Source organism: Mastomys coucha, unplaced genomic scaffold (assembly GCF_008632895.1).
Source record: "Mastomys coucha isolate ucsf_1 unplaced genomic scaffold, UCSF_Mcou_1 pScaffold16, whole genome shotgun sequence".
NCBI lineage: Eukaryota > Metazoa > Chordata > Mammalia > Rodentia > Muridae > Mastomys > Mastomys coucha.
Genome location: NW_022196898.1, coordinates 42,652,199 through 42,668,522, shown reverse-complemented (window position 1 = coordinate 42,668,522; position 16,324 = coordinate 42,652,199). Strand labels below are relative to the sequence as shown.

General features: G+C 46.8%; 1 protein-coding gene across 1 annotated transcript in view; it reads right to left on the bottom strand.

Moving 5' to 3' along the window:
• Selenbp1 (selenium binding protein 1) overlaps positions 1 to 2,271 on the bottom strand; it is a 9,893-nt gene extending 7,622 nt beyond the window's left edge. The window contains exon 1 of the mRNA XM_031374735.1: positions 2,174 to 2,271. Within this exon, the coding sequence (XP_031230595.1) occupies positions 2,174 to 2,177 (4 nt within the window). The 5' untranslated portion in view covers positions 2,178 to 2,271. The remainder of the gene's footprint in view (positions 1 to 2,173) is intronic.
• Between the last annotated feature and the right edge of the window lie 14,053 nt (positions 2,272 to 16,324).

Here is a 16,324-nt window from a genome sequence, read left to right as displayed (position 1 = left end):
TCTCTCTCTCTCTCTCTCTCTCTCTCTCTCTCTCTCTCTCTCTCTCATGAAAACCAAACAATTTTAAAAACAAACAACCGAGGGAAGCAGCTCAGTGGTAGAGCACTTACCTAACCTTGAAAGACTTTTGGGTCTAAAACAAACTCCTGGAGGGGCCTTTGTGAGACCTAAACCAGGTGGGCCGCCTTCTGAGGTCTGTTCTGAGGGGCAGCCCTCAAGAATGGGGCCAGCTGCATCTTCTACCAAATTCATTCAGGGCAGGGCCCAGGGACTTTCTGCATACAGTTGGGGTCCTGAGCCAGGTTGCTGGTCACACCCAGGATTACACAATCAATCCAAAGCCAGGGAGTGTGTGTTTGGTCAAGACTGATGCCAGCTGTGTGTCCTTAGGCTACTTTCTACTATCCTATGGACCACAGCTGCAGGGAGAGGCCTTTCTGGACCCTACAGTCTGACAAGACAGTTGCCAAGATCCTAGGTTTTTGAGTGTGGATCAGACTGTGGAGGAGTTGAACAGGGGCTCATGTAGGTTGAAAGAAATCCTGAAGCAGAGCTTGTAGGATTGGGCTCTGCCTCTTCCCCTGACCCAGGTCCACAAGCAGGCCGGTGAGGGGTTAGAGACATGGTTCAGGTTAAGAGCAATGGCTGCTCTTACAAAGAACCCAGATTTGATTCACAGCATCCACATGGTGGCTAAGAACTGTAACTCCAGTTCCAGGAGATCCAACACCCTCTCCGGCCTCCTCACAAATAAAGGCACATATATGGTGCACATAAATACGAGCAAAGCACCTATACAGACAAAATCAAGTAAAAACATAAGAAAATAATAAGAAAGCCTGAAGTCCAGGGCGGCCTCTTCTGCTGCTGGGGAGACCCACATCTAGAAGATGTAGGAAATAGACAATGACAGCCTCGCAGAGTCGGGAGCCTGGCTTCACCTGGAATTCACCGTGTGGCTCAGGTTGGCCTCCAACTCACCAAGATTTTTCAGCCTCAGCCTCCTCCGCACTGAGGTGACAGGCATGAGCCTCCACACATTGACTTAAAGAGGTGAAATGCATGAAGCCCAGCACTCATGAGGCAGAGCAGAGGCCAGAGGGTCTCGGTTAGCCTGATTTACACAATGAGTTCCAGATCAGTCAGAGCTACATGGTGAGACCCTGTCTCAAAAACCAGCCACTCGACCAAACAAACAAAAAACACGAACAAACAACTTCCACAACAATAACAACAACAAAAGCTGTTCTCGTGCTCAAGAGACGGCTCAGGGGTTAAGAGCACACCCGTGGAACCCAGAACCGTCTGATACCTTCTTCTGGCCCCAGTTGGCACTAGACACACATGTACTACATGTGTACATAGAGACAAATGTTCACAAAATAAAATCATCTTTTAGAAGAGGAGAGAAGTAGAGGAGGTTTGTCCCACCACCCCAGGCTTGGTCCAGGATGCCTGGTTGCCTGGGGCACCATCTCTCTCTGCATGGCATCCTCCAGTCTTAAGCATTTTAAGCAAGGTCTATGACGTTTTGAGTTTGGGGAACCCAGGCAAAGTTCAAGTGTGTTCTCTGTGCCAGGCTGGCCACTGGTCTTTCTATTAGCCCAGGGAAGAGCCTCTTCAAGGGGAGCAGGGCCTCAACATTCCTCCCCAAACCCGGACTCTCAGCCTGACACCCAGGAGCTCACAGACAAAAGGATAAGAGGGCTGTGGGGCCTGAGAGAGGCACAGAAACAGGTCCTCGGTGGACAGCGGCTGCCCCTGACTTCCCCAGCTGACTGGTGATGTGAAGCAGCTTGAGAGAGCCAGGCTGTGGTGGCCGTTCTTTTGTAACACACCCCCGCAACCCACTGACCCAGTGCTAAAACCAGAATCATCTATTTACTAGGGCGACAACCTGCACTGCCCCTGCCCCTGTCCCTGCCGAGGCTGGGTGGATTCACAGACCACCATTTCTGCCAGTCGCTTTCTGTTCCTTAGAATTTAGGCTAGGCTGCAAAATAGTGTACATGAAGCCTTCACTTGAGCTGCTTTGCGCATGCCTGGAGAAGTAGGGACAAGAGTCCAACTCTCTCTTCACTGCCCTCCCCACAGTTTGAGTCATTTCCTGGAGGAAGGAGGACCCTCCAAACTACGGGGGAACCTACACATGGTTTGGGACCTCTTTCCTTACCCATGCTGCTGGCTGACACTCGGGTCCTGCAGGATTTGCCAGGAATGGGCAGAGGCTCAGCAGAGACCAGTGCTGGTAGTGAAGGCAGACCGCACAGGCAAGGGGCAAAGGGAGGGAATTTATGCAACCAATTGGGGGAGAGGTGGAGCAAGGGGAGGGACCCAGCTGCCTTCCAGGGTAAACTATACATGGCAGCTGGCCAGAAGGCAACTGGCCAGGATACTGTCAAGTGGCCTGGCTGTTCAAATTACAGAATGTGTGTGTGTATTTGCTCAAGTGTGTGCGTGCATGTATATACGTGTACATGTATATACACATGCAAATACATCTGTGCCATTAGTGGTAGCTAGGACTGTATTAAGTTTGTGTGCCTGTGTAGCATTCTCCTGTGGGTTCCTATGCATGTGCCTTTATGTTTGTGTGTGCACGGGTGTGAATTTGTGCTTCCGTCTGGATGTGTATATGCTTGTGTGTGTCCATGTAAGAGAGGAGTGTTTGTATGCGTGCATTCACTCACACGTTCCTGTGCCTTCCGATGCTCACCTATGTGTTTGGCCATGTCCGTGGACATTTCGGGGTGCCCAGGACTGTGGGCCTGTTTGTTCCTACTGCTGCATGGAAAGTCAGCTTTCTCTGAAGATTGTCCTCTTCTTCTAGACATTCGTGCTCCAAAAGACAGCTCTGCTCACCTAGATCCCTCCCCCACAGAGCCAAGGCTGAGGGGTGAGCCTAGGTCCCACTTTTCCCAGAACCACTCGTGAGCCTTGAGCTTTGAAGTGGGAGAAAGCCTAGTGCTTGCTATTACTGCCAATTACCCTCATAAACCCCGAGGAGGTGAAAGTGAACTACCTCCCCCTCGCCGCAGAGTCTGCTGCCCTGAGGGGCCGGATGCAGGGTCGGAGAGGAGGCCAACAGATGCAACAGAAAATGTTCAGGGGCACTGCCTGTATTGGGGTGGGTCCTCTAGCTTGAAGAGTAAGTAAGTGTCTGCTCAGGTTATTAAGCCTGAGGCTGTAACGTGCAAGAATAAACCACTGCTCGCTGAAGAACTTTTTCTTTTTTCCAATAATTTGTTTATCGCAGCCCCCCTCCCCCTCCTCTCCACCCAGTCCCGCCCTTATAGACCCCTCCCCCTACTATTCCCTCCCCTTCTCTGAGGAGAAGGGGAAGCCCTCCCCTTGGGTACCACCCACCCTGGGACATCTAGTCCCAACAGGATTAGGCACATCCTCTCCCACTGAGGCCCATTAACAGGGCTCCTTAAAGCTAAGCTGAGGCCTGATCCTGTTAACCCAGTGTAGGGCTGCTCTTCATCTAGGAAAGTCTGTGTTTGAAAGGCTCAGCAAGAGGACTGTGGAACCCTCTCCATCATGGAGCAAGGGCTGCCGCTCTCCTCAGCATGAGCTGCTTGCCCAGGGAGCGGCCCCCGTCCACACGTACTTCAGGGAATCCAACTGTCTGTAGATACTACTTTCATCCTGGATAAAAGTTCTGCGGTGAGGCTTTCACTGAATAGGGAAAATGGGGAACATGGGCTCAAGATCACGGCAGACATAGCAGCTCTAGGGACAGCTATGAGCTAAGAGAAGGCAGGCCTCTGTTGGCAGGGCTGGAGCTCACATGTTGCATTGTAAGCCACCTTTTCCTTCTGAAGGGAGAAGCTAGTCCAGCCGAAAGGCCTGAGAGGAGTTTCTCTGGGTTAACTCACCGTGTATATGTATCCGATGTAAGTGAATTTCGTGGATAGGGAGAAAGGAAGGGATGAGGGTGGAGTGCAAAACAGGGCTCAGTGCACTGGTCACCTTCCTTCAGAATCCTGTCAGAAAGGTCATTTCCCCATCATAAAGTTCCCCGGCCTAGGTGTGGTGGCACACACCTGTAATCTCAACACAGAGTCAGAGGCCAGCCTGGTCTACATAGTAAATGCCAAGCTAGACCTTCTGTGGATTCAAGGCATAAGCTTCCAAACCTGGATTTTCCAAAAGTTCATTTAAAACTATTTAAGTGGGGGTTGGAGATATATTTAGTTCAGTATGTAAGAGGGCTTGCCGCTCCCAGGGTTCAGTTCCCAGCACCTAACAATGGCTGGCTCACAAGCAATGCAAATTCCAGGAAATCTAAAGCCCTCTTCTGGCCTCTATGGGCACATGGACACATCTATACATTCAGGCACACACACACATTAAGTAAATAAATTTTTTTTTTAAATAAGGGGGTAGAGAAAATCAACAAAAATGAATCTCTTGTCTCGCTCAAAAATGAATCTTGAGATTCATTCAACAAAATGTATCTCTTGTCTTCACTGCCTACCATCAGCCAGCCAGCAAAGCTGGCCTAGTGTGTGCGGCTGCCCTGAGGCTGCAAAGCTGGCCTAGTGTGTGCGGCTGCCCTGAGGCTGCAAAGCTGGCCTAGTGTGTGCAGCTGTCCCGAGGTTGCTAAACTGGCCTACTGTGTGCGGCTGTCCCAAGGCTGCTTCCTTACTTGCCCTCCTAAATCAATAAATCGAAAAGAGGCACTGGTGAGTTTTGTTTGCCCTTGAGTCTGTTTTGACAACCAGCTCATTCCTGGCCCTGCACTCTGACCTGGCTGGTCTCGGCAGCTTCTCCGTAGCACCCCTAACTTCTGTCTGCTGTTTTCTCACTGACTTCTTGCTTCAGAGCTAACGAAACTGTTTTAGAGAGAAGTTGTCCCAATTCAGTCAAGGAAGATGCAGTCCAGGGAGAGAAGCCAGCTGCTAACAGAACAACCCCAGGGCCTTGGGCTTCCAGAGCTGAGATGAAGGAACCTCTTCCCACTCCCAGAAGCAGCTGCTGCAGAGCCTCCTCAGGAGCCAGAGGGCTCACTTCCCGATCTAGCTTGCCCTGCTCTAGCCAGAAGCCAACCAGACTGTGGACATGTGGTATTCACAGTGAGTGGTGGTAGCTAGGAAGTACCCAACGCTAACCCTGTGTGCTGCCAGCTTACCAGCATCCCACCACAACAATGGGCTTGGAGGGCCAGGGGCGGGGCCAAGCCCAGGCCATAGCAGCTATGGAGGACGCAGAGGGGCTAGGGGTTAGCGTCTAGTTAATATTGAACCTTGGCCCTGGGCTGGAGAACAGAAGTGGAGGCCCTGACATGGGGCATGTCACGGGAGGTCAGACTGCTCCCTGTGCACCTCCTCACACCCACCTCAGACTCGTTGGGCCCATTAAACAGGCTTCAAGATGGGTGAGATGGGAGGATGGTGAAAAAAAATTAAACCCAGTGAAGAGAAGGGAGGGAGATGCTGAAACTGAACTCCAAAATCACCTAAAATGAGAAGACCAAAGAAATTGTTCAAGCCTGCAATTCTGTCACTGGAGGCTGCTGTAAGAGAATCATGAGTTCAAAGTCCAGAGTCTGATGACTGTTCTTGGTTGTCAGTTTGACTACATCTGGAATTAACTGAAACCCCAAAATGGAGAAGCACACCTGTGAGGGATTTTTTTTTTTTTTTGGTGGGGGTATAATTTGAAGCGGGAAGATCCACTTCTAACCCAGCACTCATCTGGGCCAGCCTTTCTGCTGCATGCCTATTTAAAGCCAGGGAGGAAGGAAACTTTTGCTTCTCTGCCTGTCTTTTCTTGATTGGGTCCTAGGCTGAATAAAATGGAGAACGCTATCGGCAAGCTCCTGGCTCCCTCTTCTCCCTGAACACAGTTGCACTGTGAGAAGGTGCTTCAAGGTCTGCCTCTTTGACTCCCTGCCATGTTTCTTTTCAAGATTTATCCTATATGTATGAATATTTGTCTGCAGCTATTGTGCACCAGGTGCATGCCTAGTGCCCAAAGAAGGCAGAAGAGAGCATTGGATCCCCTAGAGCTGGAGTTACAGTTGGCTGTGAGCCACCATATGGGTGCTGGGAATGGAACCCAGGTCCTCTGTAAAACAGCAAGTGCTTTTAACTGCTGTCATCTCCCCATCCACAGCCCTCCCTTTTTGTTTTATGTCTTTTGTTTATTTGTTTGTTTGTTTTGTTTTGTTTTGTTTTTTGAGACAGGGTTTCTCTATGTAGCCCTGGCTGTCCTGGAACTCACTCTATAGACCAGGCTGACCTCGAACTCAGAAATTCACCTGTCTCTGCCTCTGCTGGGATTAAAGACATGCACCACCACTGCCCAGCTTTGTTCTATGTCTTTTATTTGTCGTTGTTGTTGTTGTTGTTGTTCGAGACACGGTTCTTCTGGTTGTCCTGGAACTCTCTGTATACCAGGCTGACCTTGAATCCAAGACCTGCCTGCCTCTGCCTCCCAACTGCTGGAACTAAAAGCATGCACCCTCACCACCTGGCCCTCTCTTTTAATTAATTAATTAGTTAGTTAATTAATTAATTTCTGAGCCTGGGGTTCTCTGTGTACTCACTCTGAAGATCAGGCTGTCCTTGAACTCAGAGATCCACCTGTCTCTGCCTCTCAAGTACTGGGATTAAAGACATGGACCACCACCACCTAGCTTGCTTGCTTTCTTTCTTTCTTTCTTTCTTTCTTTCTTTCTTTCTTTCTTTCTTTTATTATTTATTTATTTATATTTCATGTGCATGGTATTTTGCCTGTATGAATGTCTATGTGAGGCTGTCAACCCCCTAGCACTGGAATTACAGACAGTTGTGAGATTCCATGTACATGTTGGGAACTGAACTCAGGTCCTCTGGAAGAGCAGTCAGTGTTCTTAACTGTTGAGCCTTCTCCCCAGACCAATCCTTCCATTTATTTTTCTTAAAGATGTATTTATTTTAATATATGTGAGTGTATACTGTCACTGTCTTCAGACACACCAGAAGAAGGCATCAGATCTCATTACAGATGGTCGGGAGCTCCCCTTCTCCCTGTGGTTGCTGGAAATTGAACTCAGGACCTCAGGAAGAGCAGTCAGTGCTTCTAACCACTGAGCCATCTCTGTAGCCCAATCCTTCCATTTTTAAATTGCTTTTGTCACAACAGGACAGTAAGTAAGGCATCTTGTAAGAGTGGGGATCTAAGTCTGGCCCCAGCAATAGCACAAAAAGCCAAGGTCAACTTCTGTGCACTGTACCTGCATATGCAGGTGCATACACAATCACACAGGCACATAGACACTTACACACAAAGACAAGATATAGAGAGGGAAAAAAGAGTAACTGGCTTGCATTAGTACATCTCATCTTTAGGACAGACCATCTTCTTGTTGTCTGTGAGGAGGTGAAGGGCCCCAACAGGGTCAAGGCCATTGGGAGATGCAGAGCAGGAGGCTTTCCAGCCTCTCTGACCCGGGACACACAGTTCTTGCAGCCCTGCCGGGCTCTCCATGTTTCCTTCTTTGGGAGGGGAACCAATGTGAAGAAGTAGCTGTGTATGGGACTGAGAAGATCTTCATGGTGGAGCAGCAAGGCCTGGGGAGACCCTGTCCCTGCAGCAGAGGAACTAGGAGGATTTACAGCCCACATGGTGCCCGCTGTCACTCACCTGGAGTGGTTGAAGGAGGGGATGATTCCCCATTGTCATTTTAGATACTTTTTGAGTTTTTTAAAAAAGTAAGCACGTGGTCCTTTTTGTAAGGAAAAGCCCAAATAAAAGCATTAAGGGAAAAAAATATATAAAGGCAGGATATGACTAGTTTTATGTCATCTTGACCCATGCCAGAGTCATTAGCGAGGAGGGGATTGCCTTCATAAAATTGGCCTATAGGCAATCCTGTAGGGCATTTCCTTAATTAGTGATCGATGGGGGAGGTCCTAGATCATTGTGCGTGGTGACTTTCCTGGCCTGGAGATCAGTAGGTGCTATAAGCAAGCAGGCTGAGCAAGTCATAAGGAGCAAGCCAGTCAGCAGTACCCCTCCATGGCCTCTGCATCAGCTCCTGCCTCCAGGTTCCGCCTGCCTTGTTTGAGTTCCTGCCTTGGCTTCCTTCAGTGGACTGTAGTTCAGATAGTAAACCAAATAGACCCTCCCTCCCCAGCTTGTTTCTGCCATAGTGTTTCATTGCAGCCTAATAAACGTAACTAAAACAGTGTCAGAGTGCCATTCCTGCAGGGTCGTCTGATATGTAGAGTGTGAATAGGCTTGTCTGTGCAGAACGTCTGGAACATGAAGATGCAGCTTGTAGAGGCTTGAGGCAGGCTTGGCTGACAGGATAAGACCTTTCCCAACTATGCAGAGTTTTGTATTGTGTCCTATTTATTTTTCCTCATATGAAAGGACCAAGTACACACCCTCAGAGGAAAGGAGCATTGGAGACTAAATCTGTTGCCCAATGTAGCTGACGCCAGGCCAGGCTCCCAACAGTTAGGCCGGGTACAGCCCTGGGCAAACTCAGTGAAAGGCAGCATTTTTCTTTGTCTTACATTGAACCAGTTTACTCTATGTTTTTTTTTTTTCTGAACAACAATGAGTTCACACCCTGGTGCTCAGGATAACACACATGCTCAGAGAAAAAGAAGAACTTTTTTTTTAAAGATATGTTTATTTTATGTATACAAGTATACTGTAGTACAGATGGTTGTGAGCCTTCATGTGGTTGTTGGGAATTGAACTCAGAACTTCTGTTCACTCCCGTCAACCCCACCCACTCTGGTCAACTCCACTCCTGCTAGCTCTGGCCCAAAGATTTATTTGTACATAAGTACACTGTGGCTGTCTTCAGCAAACCAGAAGAGGGCGTCAGATCTTGTTATGGTTGGTTATGAGCCACCATGTGGTTGCTGGGATTTGAACTCAGGACCTTTGGAAAAGCAGTCAGTGCTCTTACCCTCTGAGCCATCTCACCAGCCTGGAAGAACATTTTTAAAGGATGCGGTCTGCTGGCTCCTGTGGAGAGCTGGCTGGGAGAGCAACCACAGGACGGTGTTTCCATCGCCAATCCAAATCCTTATAAATACCATCCTCTCTGGCTACTACTGGTGCTTCAAACCCAACATCTCCAGTTTCGTTCTTTTCATTTAGGGCAGCCTCCTTTCACCTCTGGGCTGCAGGCTTATCTCTGGGGCAACTCTTTAAATTCCTAGTAGTGTACCATGGCCTTTTTTTTTTTTTTTTTTTTTTTTTTATCAGAAGTTGCTTCATAGTGAGCAGCGCTGAGCAGGGGCTGCGGCCTAACGATTAGGGATGGGTGTTTTAAGAAGCAGTTGTTGGGCTGGGGAGATGGGTCAGTTGGTGAGACCTTGTTATACATGTGAGGACCTGGGTTTGAGTCCCCAGAACACGTGTGAAGCTAAAAGCAGTGGTGTGTATCTGCAGCTCCAGAAGAGAGATGTGGGGTGGAGACAGGAGAGCCCTAGGCACCTAAAAACGAGAGACCCTGTCAAACGTGGGAGAAGCTGAAGACTGAGACCCAAGGTTGTCCTGTGACTTCAAAAGAATGTCCACAACATAAAACCACCCATGTTCACACACATGAATGTGCACACACATACACATCAGACACAAAAAAGTAAGTAAAAGCAATTATTGGCTGGAAGTGCAGCACAGGGGTGGGACACACCATGCCTGAGGCTCTGAGTTCAACCTCCAGCACAACACAAAACGGGGTGAAAAGAAACCCAATTGCTCTGTTCTCGATTGTTTTCCCTCTATCTTTCACAAGTAAGTTTGTTCTCCATTCATTATAAGTTGACACATGATAAAGTTGTCATAAAGCTGCCACTCTGCTTATATGCAGATAATGATACAAAGATTAATCGAGAGCAAGGTATGGGGGCTCAGGCCTGTGTGATCCGAGGAACTGGAGATGAGGAGTTCTCAGCTACACAGCAAACACACAAAATGCCTAAAACAAAGCAACAAAGATTGAGCTGGAGAGTTGGCTTAGTGGTTAAGAGTGCTGACTGATCTTCCAGAGGACCTGAGTTCAATTCCTACCAGCCACATGGTTGGCTGACAACCATCTGTAATGGGATCTGATACTCTCTTTTGGTGTGTCTAAAGAGAGCAACAGTGTAAGCATAAAATAAATAAATCTTAAAATAAACAAACAAACAACAAAGATCAATCAAAAGTTGTATTTTGATATAGTAAGTGGGAAAGTGCTTACTGTCTCTTAGATTAATTATAGGCAGACCTCCCTCCCTTCCTTCCTTCCTCCCTCCCTCCCTTCCTTCCTTCCTCCCTCCCTCCCTTTCCTTCCTTCCTTCCTCCTTCCCTCCCTCCCTCTCTCTCCCTCCTTCCCTCCTTCCCTCCCTTCTTCCCTTCCTCCTTCCCTCACTCCCTTCCTTTCTTCTTCCCTCCCTCTCTTCCTTCCTTCCTCCTTCCTCCCTCCCTCCCTCCCTCCCTCCCTCCTTCCCTCCTTCCCTTCCTTCCTCCATCTCTTCCTCCCTCCCTCCTTCCCTCCCTCCCTTCTTGATGGAATCTCTAGCCAGGCTGGCCTCTGACTTCCTGTTTAGCTGAAGATGACCTTACACTTCTGATCCTTCTGCCTGTTTGCTGTGTGCTGGGATTACAGTTATGCACCACCATGCCAGCTTTATTGGTTGCTGGGATGAACCTCAGGGCTTCCTGTGTGCTCAGCAAGTGTTCTATACCAGTGGCTATATCCCAAGCGCTGCAGATCTCATTTCAGTGGCAGTAAAGCCACAGCAGAAATATCAGAGAAATGACCAAAGGTTGTGCTGGGGTCTGGTGTGCACCTACAAAGGTGATAGATATCGTAAACAGTGCCAGACAACAAAGAGAAACCACATGAAATGGATTTAGTACCATGTAATTTCACCTTTTATACTGGGCATATTCCCCTTGCTTTTTTTTTTTTTTCTGTTCAGTAGCTTAGGCAATCAGCTATCCATATAATTTTACCAAGCAGTAGACTTTTTAATTTCAGAACTTTTTATAAGAAGGTTAACAATTATCTGGTGGTAGTGAATGATTGAAACCCAAGCACTTGAGAGACAGAGGCAAGAGAGTTAGCTCAAAGTCACTCTCAGGAGTTTGAGGACAATCTGAGCTATAGAAGAACCCATCTAAAACACATAAAAGGGTTGGGTATGGTGGCACAGGTTGAGGCACACAATTACAAGTTGAAGACTAGCCTGGACTACAGGTTGAATTCAAGACTAGCTTGGGCAACTTAGGTGAAACCATGTCTTAAAGTAAAAGTGAAAAAGAGGACCAGGGTTATAGCTTAGTGATATATGCAAGGCCCTAGCTTCACCAGTGCTCTCCGCACAAAAAGGAGGAGGAGGAAAATGAGGAAGAGGAAGAAGAAGAGGAGGAAGATGAGGAAGAGTGAGAAAAACTGGCTAAATGTCTCCTCAAGTAAATATGGTTTTCACCGAAGATGTGAGTTCAATCCCAGAAACCCACTCACAGGCAGGAGACTGGGCCAGTCACCCTCTGATTCACAGCAGCTCACATACATATTGTGTACACTAGGAAGGAAAAGCCAAGTCATTCACATATTTTCCTTCTCGTAAACCTGTAAATGGTAAAAATAAGATTACTGTACATGTTCTTAAATATCAAAATACCAAATACCAAACCTTCCCTCCTTCCTTCCTTTCTTCCTTCCTTTTCTTTCTTCCCTTCCTTCCCCCTTTCTTTTTTCCTTCTTCTTCTTCTTCTTTTTTTTTTTTTTTTTTTTTTTTTTTTTTTTTTTTTTTTTTTTTTTTTTTTTTTTGATTTTTTGAGACAGGGTTTCTGTGTAGCCCTGGCTGCCCTGGAACTCACTCTGTGGACCAGGCTGACCTCAAACTCACAGAGATCTGCCTGCTTCTGCCTCCCAAGTGCTGGGATTAAAGGCGTGCAGCACCACACCCAGCTATTTTATTATTAAGGTTTATCATTTATTTTTGCACCTGTGTGTGCGGTGTACAGAGTAGCCCAGAGGACATCAAATCCCCTAGAGCTGGAGTTACAAGTTGTGAGCTGCCCCCGACCCCTGTGTAGATGGTGAGATCCTCGAATTCCAGCCCTCATGATGCAGCACCAAATGTTCTTAACCACAGAGTCATTTTTCTTGTCTGGAATTTATTTCTTTTTGAGACAGGGTATTGTGAAGCCCAGGCTGCCCTCAAACTCCATAGATGGTTTAGGCTAGCCTTGAACTACAGATCTTCCTGCCTCTCCCTCTCCCAAATGAAGTACAAGTTATACCATCCCACTCAACTTCTACTGTAGAGCTTTATTTATTTATTCATTTATCTGAGACAGGATCTCACTATATAACCCTGGACCAGCCAGGGTAGGGTCTAACTCATAGAGGGTCACCTGGTTTAGTGCACCTCTTGAGTGCTTGTGTTTTGTTTTTTTCAAGACAGGGTTTCTCTGTGTAGTCCTGGCTGTCCTGGAACTTACTCTGTAGACCAGGCTGGCCTCGAACTCAGAAATCTGCCTGCCTCTGCCTCCCAAGTGCTGGGATTAAAGGCGTGCGCCACTACTGCCTGGCTGAGTGCTTGTGTTAAAGACATATACTCCTGTGCCTACCTAAAAATAAAATAAAATAATATAAAATAAAATAAAAACACTAGACATTATTCCTTGTGTAAATATTTTAGATTACAGATCTTTTAAGATCAGAATTCTTGCCTGAGGGTGTAGCTCAGTTGGCAGAGTGTCTGAGTTCAACCCCCAGCAACACAAAGAAATTTGTGGCGTGGTTGCTAATCTGCAATCCAGTGTTTAGGACTTCAAGACAGAAGGATCAAGAATTCAAGTTCATCCTCTGCTTCTTAGTGAGTTTGAGGCCAGCCTCAGCTACATGAGATCCTGACTCAAAGAGGGAGCGGGACGAGGAAAAAGAGGAAGAGAAGGAAGAAGAGGAGGAAGAAGAAGAAGAGGAAAAAGAGGAGGAGGAAGAGGAATAAGAATAAAAATTCTTAATTGGTCATGGAGTATTTATTTATTTATTTATTTTTGTTTTGTTTTTCAAGACAGGGTTTCTCTGTATAGCCCTGGCTGTCCTGGAACTCACTCTGTAGACCAGGCTGGCCTCAAACTCAGAAATCCTCCTGTCTCTGCCTCCCATGTGCTGGGATTAAAGGCATGCGCACCACTGCCTGTCTGATTTATTTTATGTATATGAGTACACTGTCGCTGTCTTCAGACATTCCAGAATTGGGCGTTGGATCCCATTACAGATGGTTATGAACCACCATGTGGTTGCTGGGAATTGAACTCAGGACCTCTGGAAGAACAGTCAGTGCTCTTAACCACTGAGCCATCTCTCCCGCCCAGTCATGCCTGTAATTCCAATGCTCAAAAGGTTGAGTAAGGATGAGTGCCATGAGTTCAAGGCCAGCTTTAGGTACATAGTGAGAACCTGTCTCAAAAATACAACAACAACAACAACAACAACAACAACAACAAAACATTCTTTTAAAATTACATATGGGACTTAAACCTTTATGAGTTCTGCCTCTGCTTTGCAGAGGATCTTTTCTCTTTGTGTCTGTTGATGTGTGTGCTTCCTCACATCCAATAAACACCTTTCTTCAACTGTTACAATAAGTAAATAAACAATTTTATAATACCACTATCATTTCTAAACTAATAGGTTTTCACCACTGTGAGATAGTTACCTGAGTTCATTGTATCACTTGATAAATCTCCTAAGACCCTGATTTCTGTTTAAGTGAAGAGGGTTGTAGCTGACTCCGAAGTCAGGTCCCCTGTTGTACATCCAGTGTAGGAGACATGGGACATGCAGCTGCGCAGTCTGGGAGAGGAAGGGGTGCTTCAGACAACAGGGACGCAGGACGCAAGCTTCCCCAGAGCACCCTCCCTCTGACTCTCCTGCTGCGCCAAGCCTGGCTCCAGAAGCATATTGAGACAAAAGCCATAAAATAGCTTTTATGTAACAGTCTCCAGTTTCACAGACTTGGCTCACACCTTTGCAGTCAAGAGCTTGGGAGTGAAGAAATGTGTCTCTGTTAATGGCTTAAATTAAGCTATCAAACTCCCTAATAAAGCTTCCATCTTGAACAGGTTTCAAACTTTAGACTAGCCAAAGGAAAATGAAAGCTCTTGTCTTTGGGGCTGGGAAAGACCTGGAGTCCCTGGAGTCCCTGGAGTCATGCTTACCCTGATTCACTGTTTCCTTGTTAAGCCTCAGGACGGGCAGGAGCAAATCCCTACCCTCTAAGGAATCCAGGGCACCCCTTCTCACCTCAGTACCTAGGTGTCACCTGGGAAGAGGGCAAGGGATCCCAGTGTCCAGGAAGACTCAGTTCTATGTTGAGATCAGAAGGAATACAGGTCATCTGGCCTGGGTGTCCCATCTGTCTTGCTACACAGTGCAGAGCTGCTCATTCCCCCTAAGCTTTCCCCAGGGTCCATCTGATGCTGCAGCAGTACTGAAAGCTTTCTCTGTGGATGAACGTGTGAGACATGGGAGTCCCAGACTTCCTACCCAACTGACCAAAGGCTGCCCTGAAACCAAACTTGTTAGGGCTTTTTAACTTATTTTTTATCCTTTGAGTATGTTATACTTGAATACAATGCAATATAATTATATCCACACCCATATTCTCCTCCCCCCACAGCATGCAGTATGTCATCATTTTCTCTTCTTCCTCCTCTTTCTTTTTCTTCTTCTAGATAACCCACTAAGTCCAGTTACTGCATATATGCAGGGGTGTGGGCCATCCATCAGAGCATGGGAAACCTACCAGTGGCTACATCCTCAAAGAATAAACTAATCCAAGTTTCAAAAGACTTAAAACGACTGTGCTGAACACACTCACCAATCAACCCACTGGAAAAACAACAGACGAGGAAGCCGGCTGTGTGGCTGTAGAGGTGGAGGCTTGAGTGATTTAACATTGAGCCAAGGAAGGCCAGAGATCAGTAAGTGCTGCCAAGGCTAAGCAGCTGCAAGGAGGGGTTCTTCCCCAGGAGCATCAGCAGGAGCAGGGTCTGCAGACATCTTGATGGGAGTCCCCTCTTGTCTCACTGCTTCAACATTTCTGTTGGAAGGAAAGAAAGGTGTGAGGAGAGGAGGGGAAGTGGGGAATTGGATTAGGACCAGAAAAATCAAAGTTGAGTGGGCTGACACTCAACACAAAACACAAACTGGATCTCATTGTGATTAGAGAAACACTTATTAAAGTACCAGTGAACATGAATGTCAAAATTACACAGTATCTGAGTAGGTGGTGCACCCCTGTGACCCCAGTACTTAGGGGGCTGAAGCAGGAGAATTTAGAGTTTGAGGCCAGCCTGAGCTGCATAGACTCTTTCTCAATGATATAACAACAATAACAACAATAATAAAAAGCTGAGGAGCCAGAGGGTAAAGGCACTTACTGTCAAATCTGGTGACCTGGACCCGCAGTGTGGAAGTAGAGAACACCCTCGCAGAGGTTTCCCTCTAATCTACACATAGGTGCCATGACACCACAAAGCCACCCTCCAAATAAACAAACACACCAATAAGTTGTCAAATTTTAAAGTTGATAGCATTCAACGTTAGGAGTGGGTAGGAACTGACATTTCTTTTTTATTGTCCAAAGTATAAAACGGTGGGGTGGTTTTAGGATGCACACATCTAGCAAATTTCAAACGAAAGTCTGTGTCTGAGATCTCTATGGAAACAGGCCAGCGTGAACAGGGTGATCCCTGCAGCACTGCATAACAATGAAAATCCCCAAGCAGCCGAGGCGGAGCAGCAATACTGCCGCATCTTGGTAAATGCGTAGTATGAAGCCACCATGAAGCAGTTTGTGTGTGGACAACATGGAGGGACAGCCAGGAAATGCGGCTGGGTCCTCACTTGCTTCCTCAGCCAGGACACTAAAACTAGAATGATACAGAGATTGTGGTCCTATGCGAAGACAGCACATGAATTCGTGAAGTGTTCTGTGTTAAAAAATGGGAAAGAAACAGAAATGCAGTTGAGTAGATAAGAAAACTATGACCTCATTTCAATTAAAACCATATATATACACATTTATACATACATATTTAAATGAAATAGACTATTTAAATATCATGTATATTTATGTATTTATAGGCAACTAGAAAATAATTTGTAGAGATAAGCTTTCCTTTATCATACAAGTATAACTAACAATAGTCACCTTTTTCCTGTGTGTATGCATGTGTGTGTATGTGCGTGTGCGTGTGTGTATGTGTGTGTGCGTGCGTGTGCATGTGTGTGCGTGTGTGTGTGTGTGCATGTGCGTGCGTGTGTGTGTGCGTGTGTGCGTGTGTGTGCATGTGCGTGCGT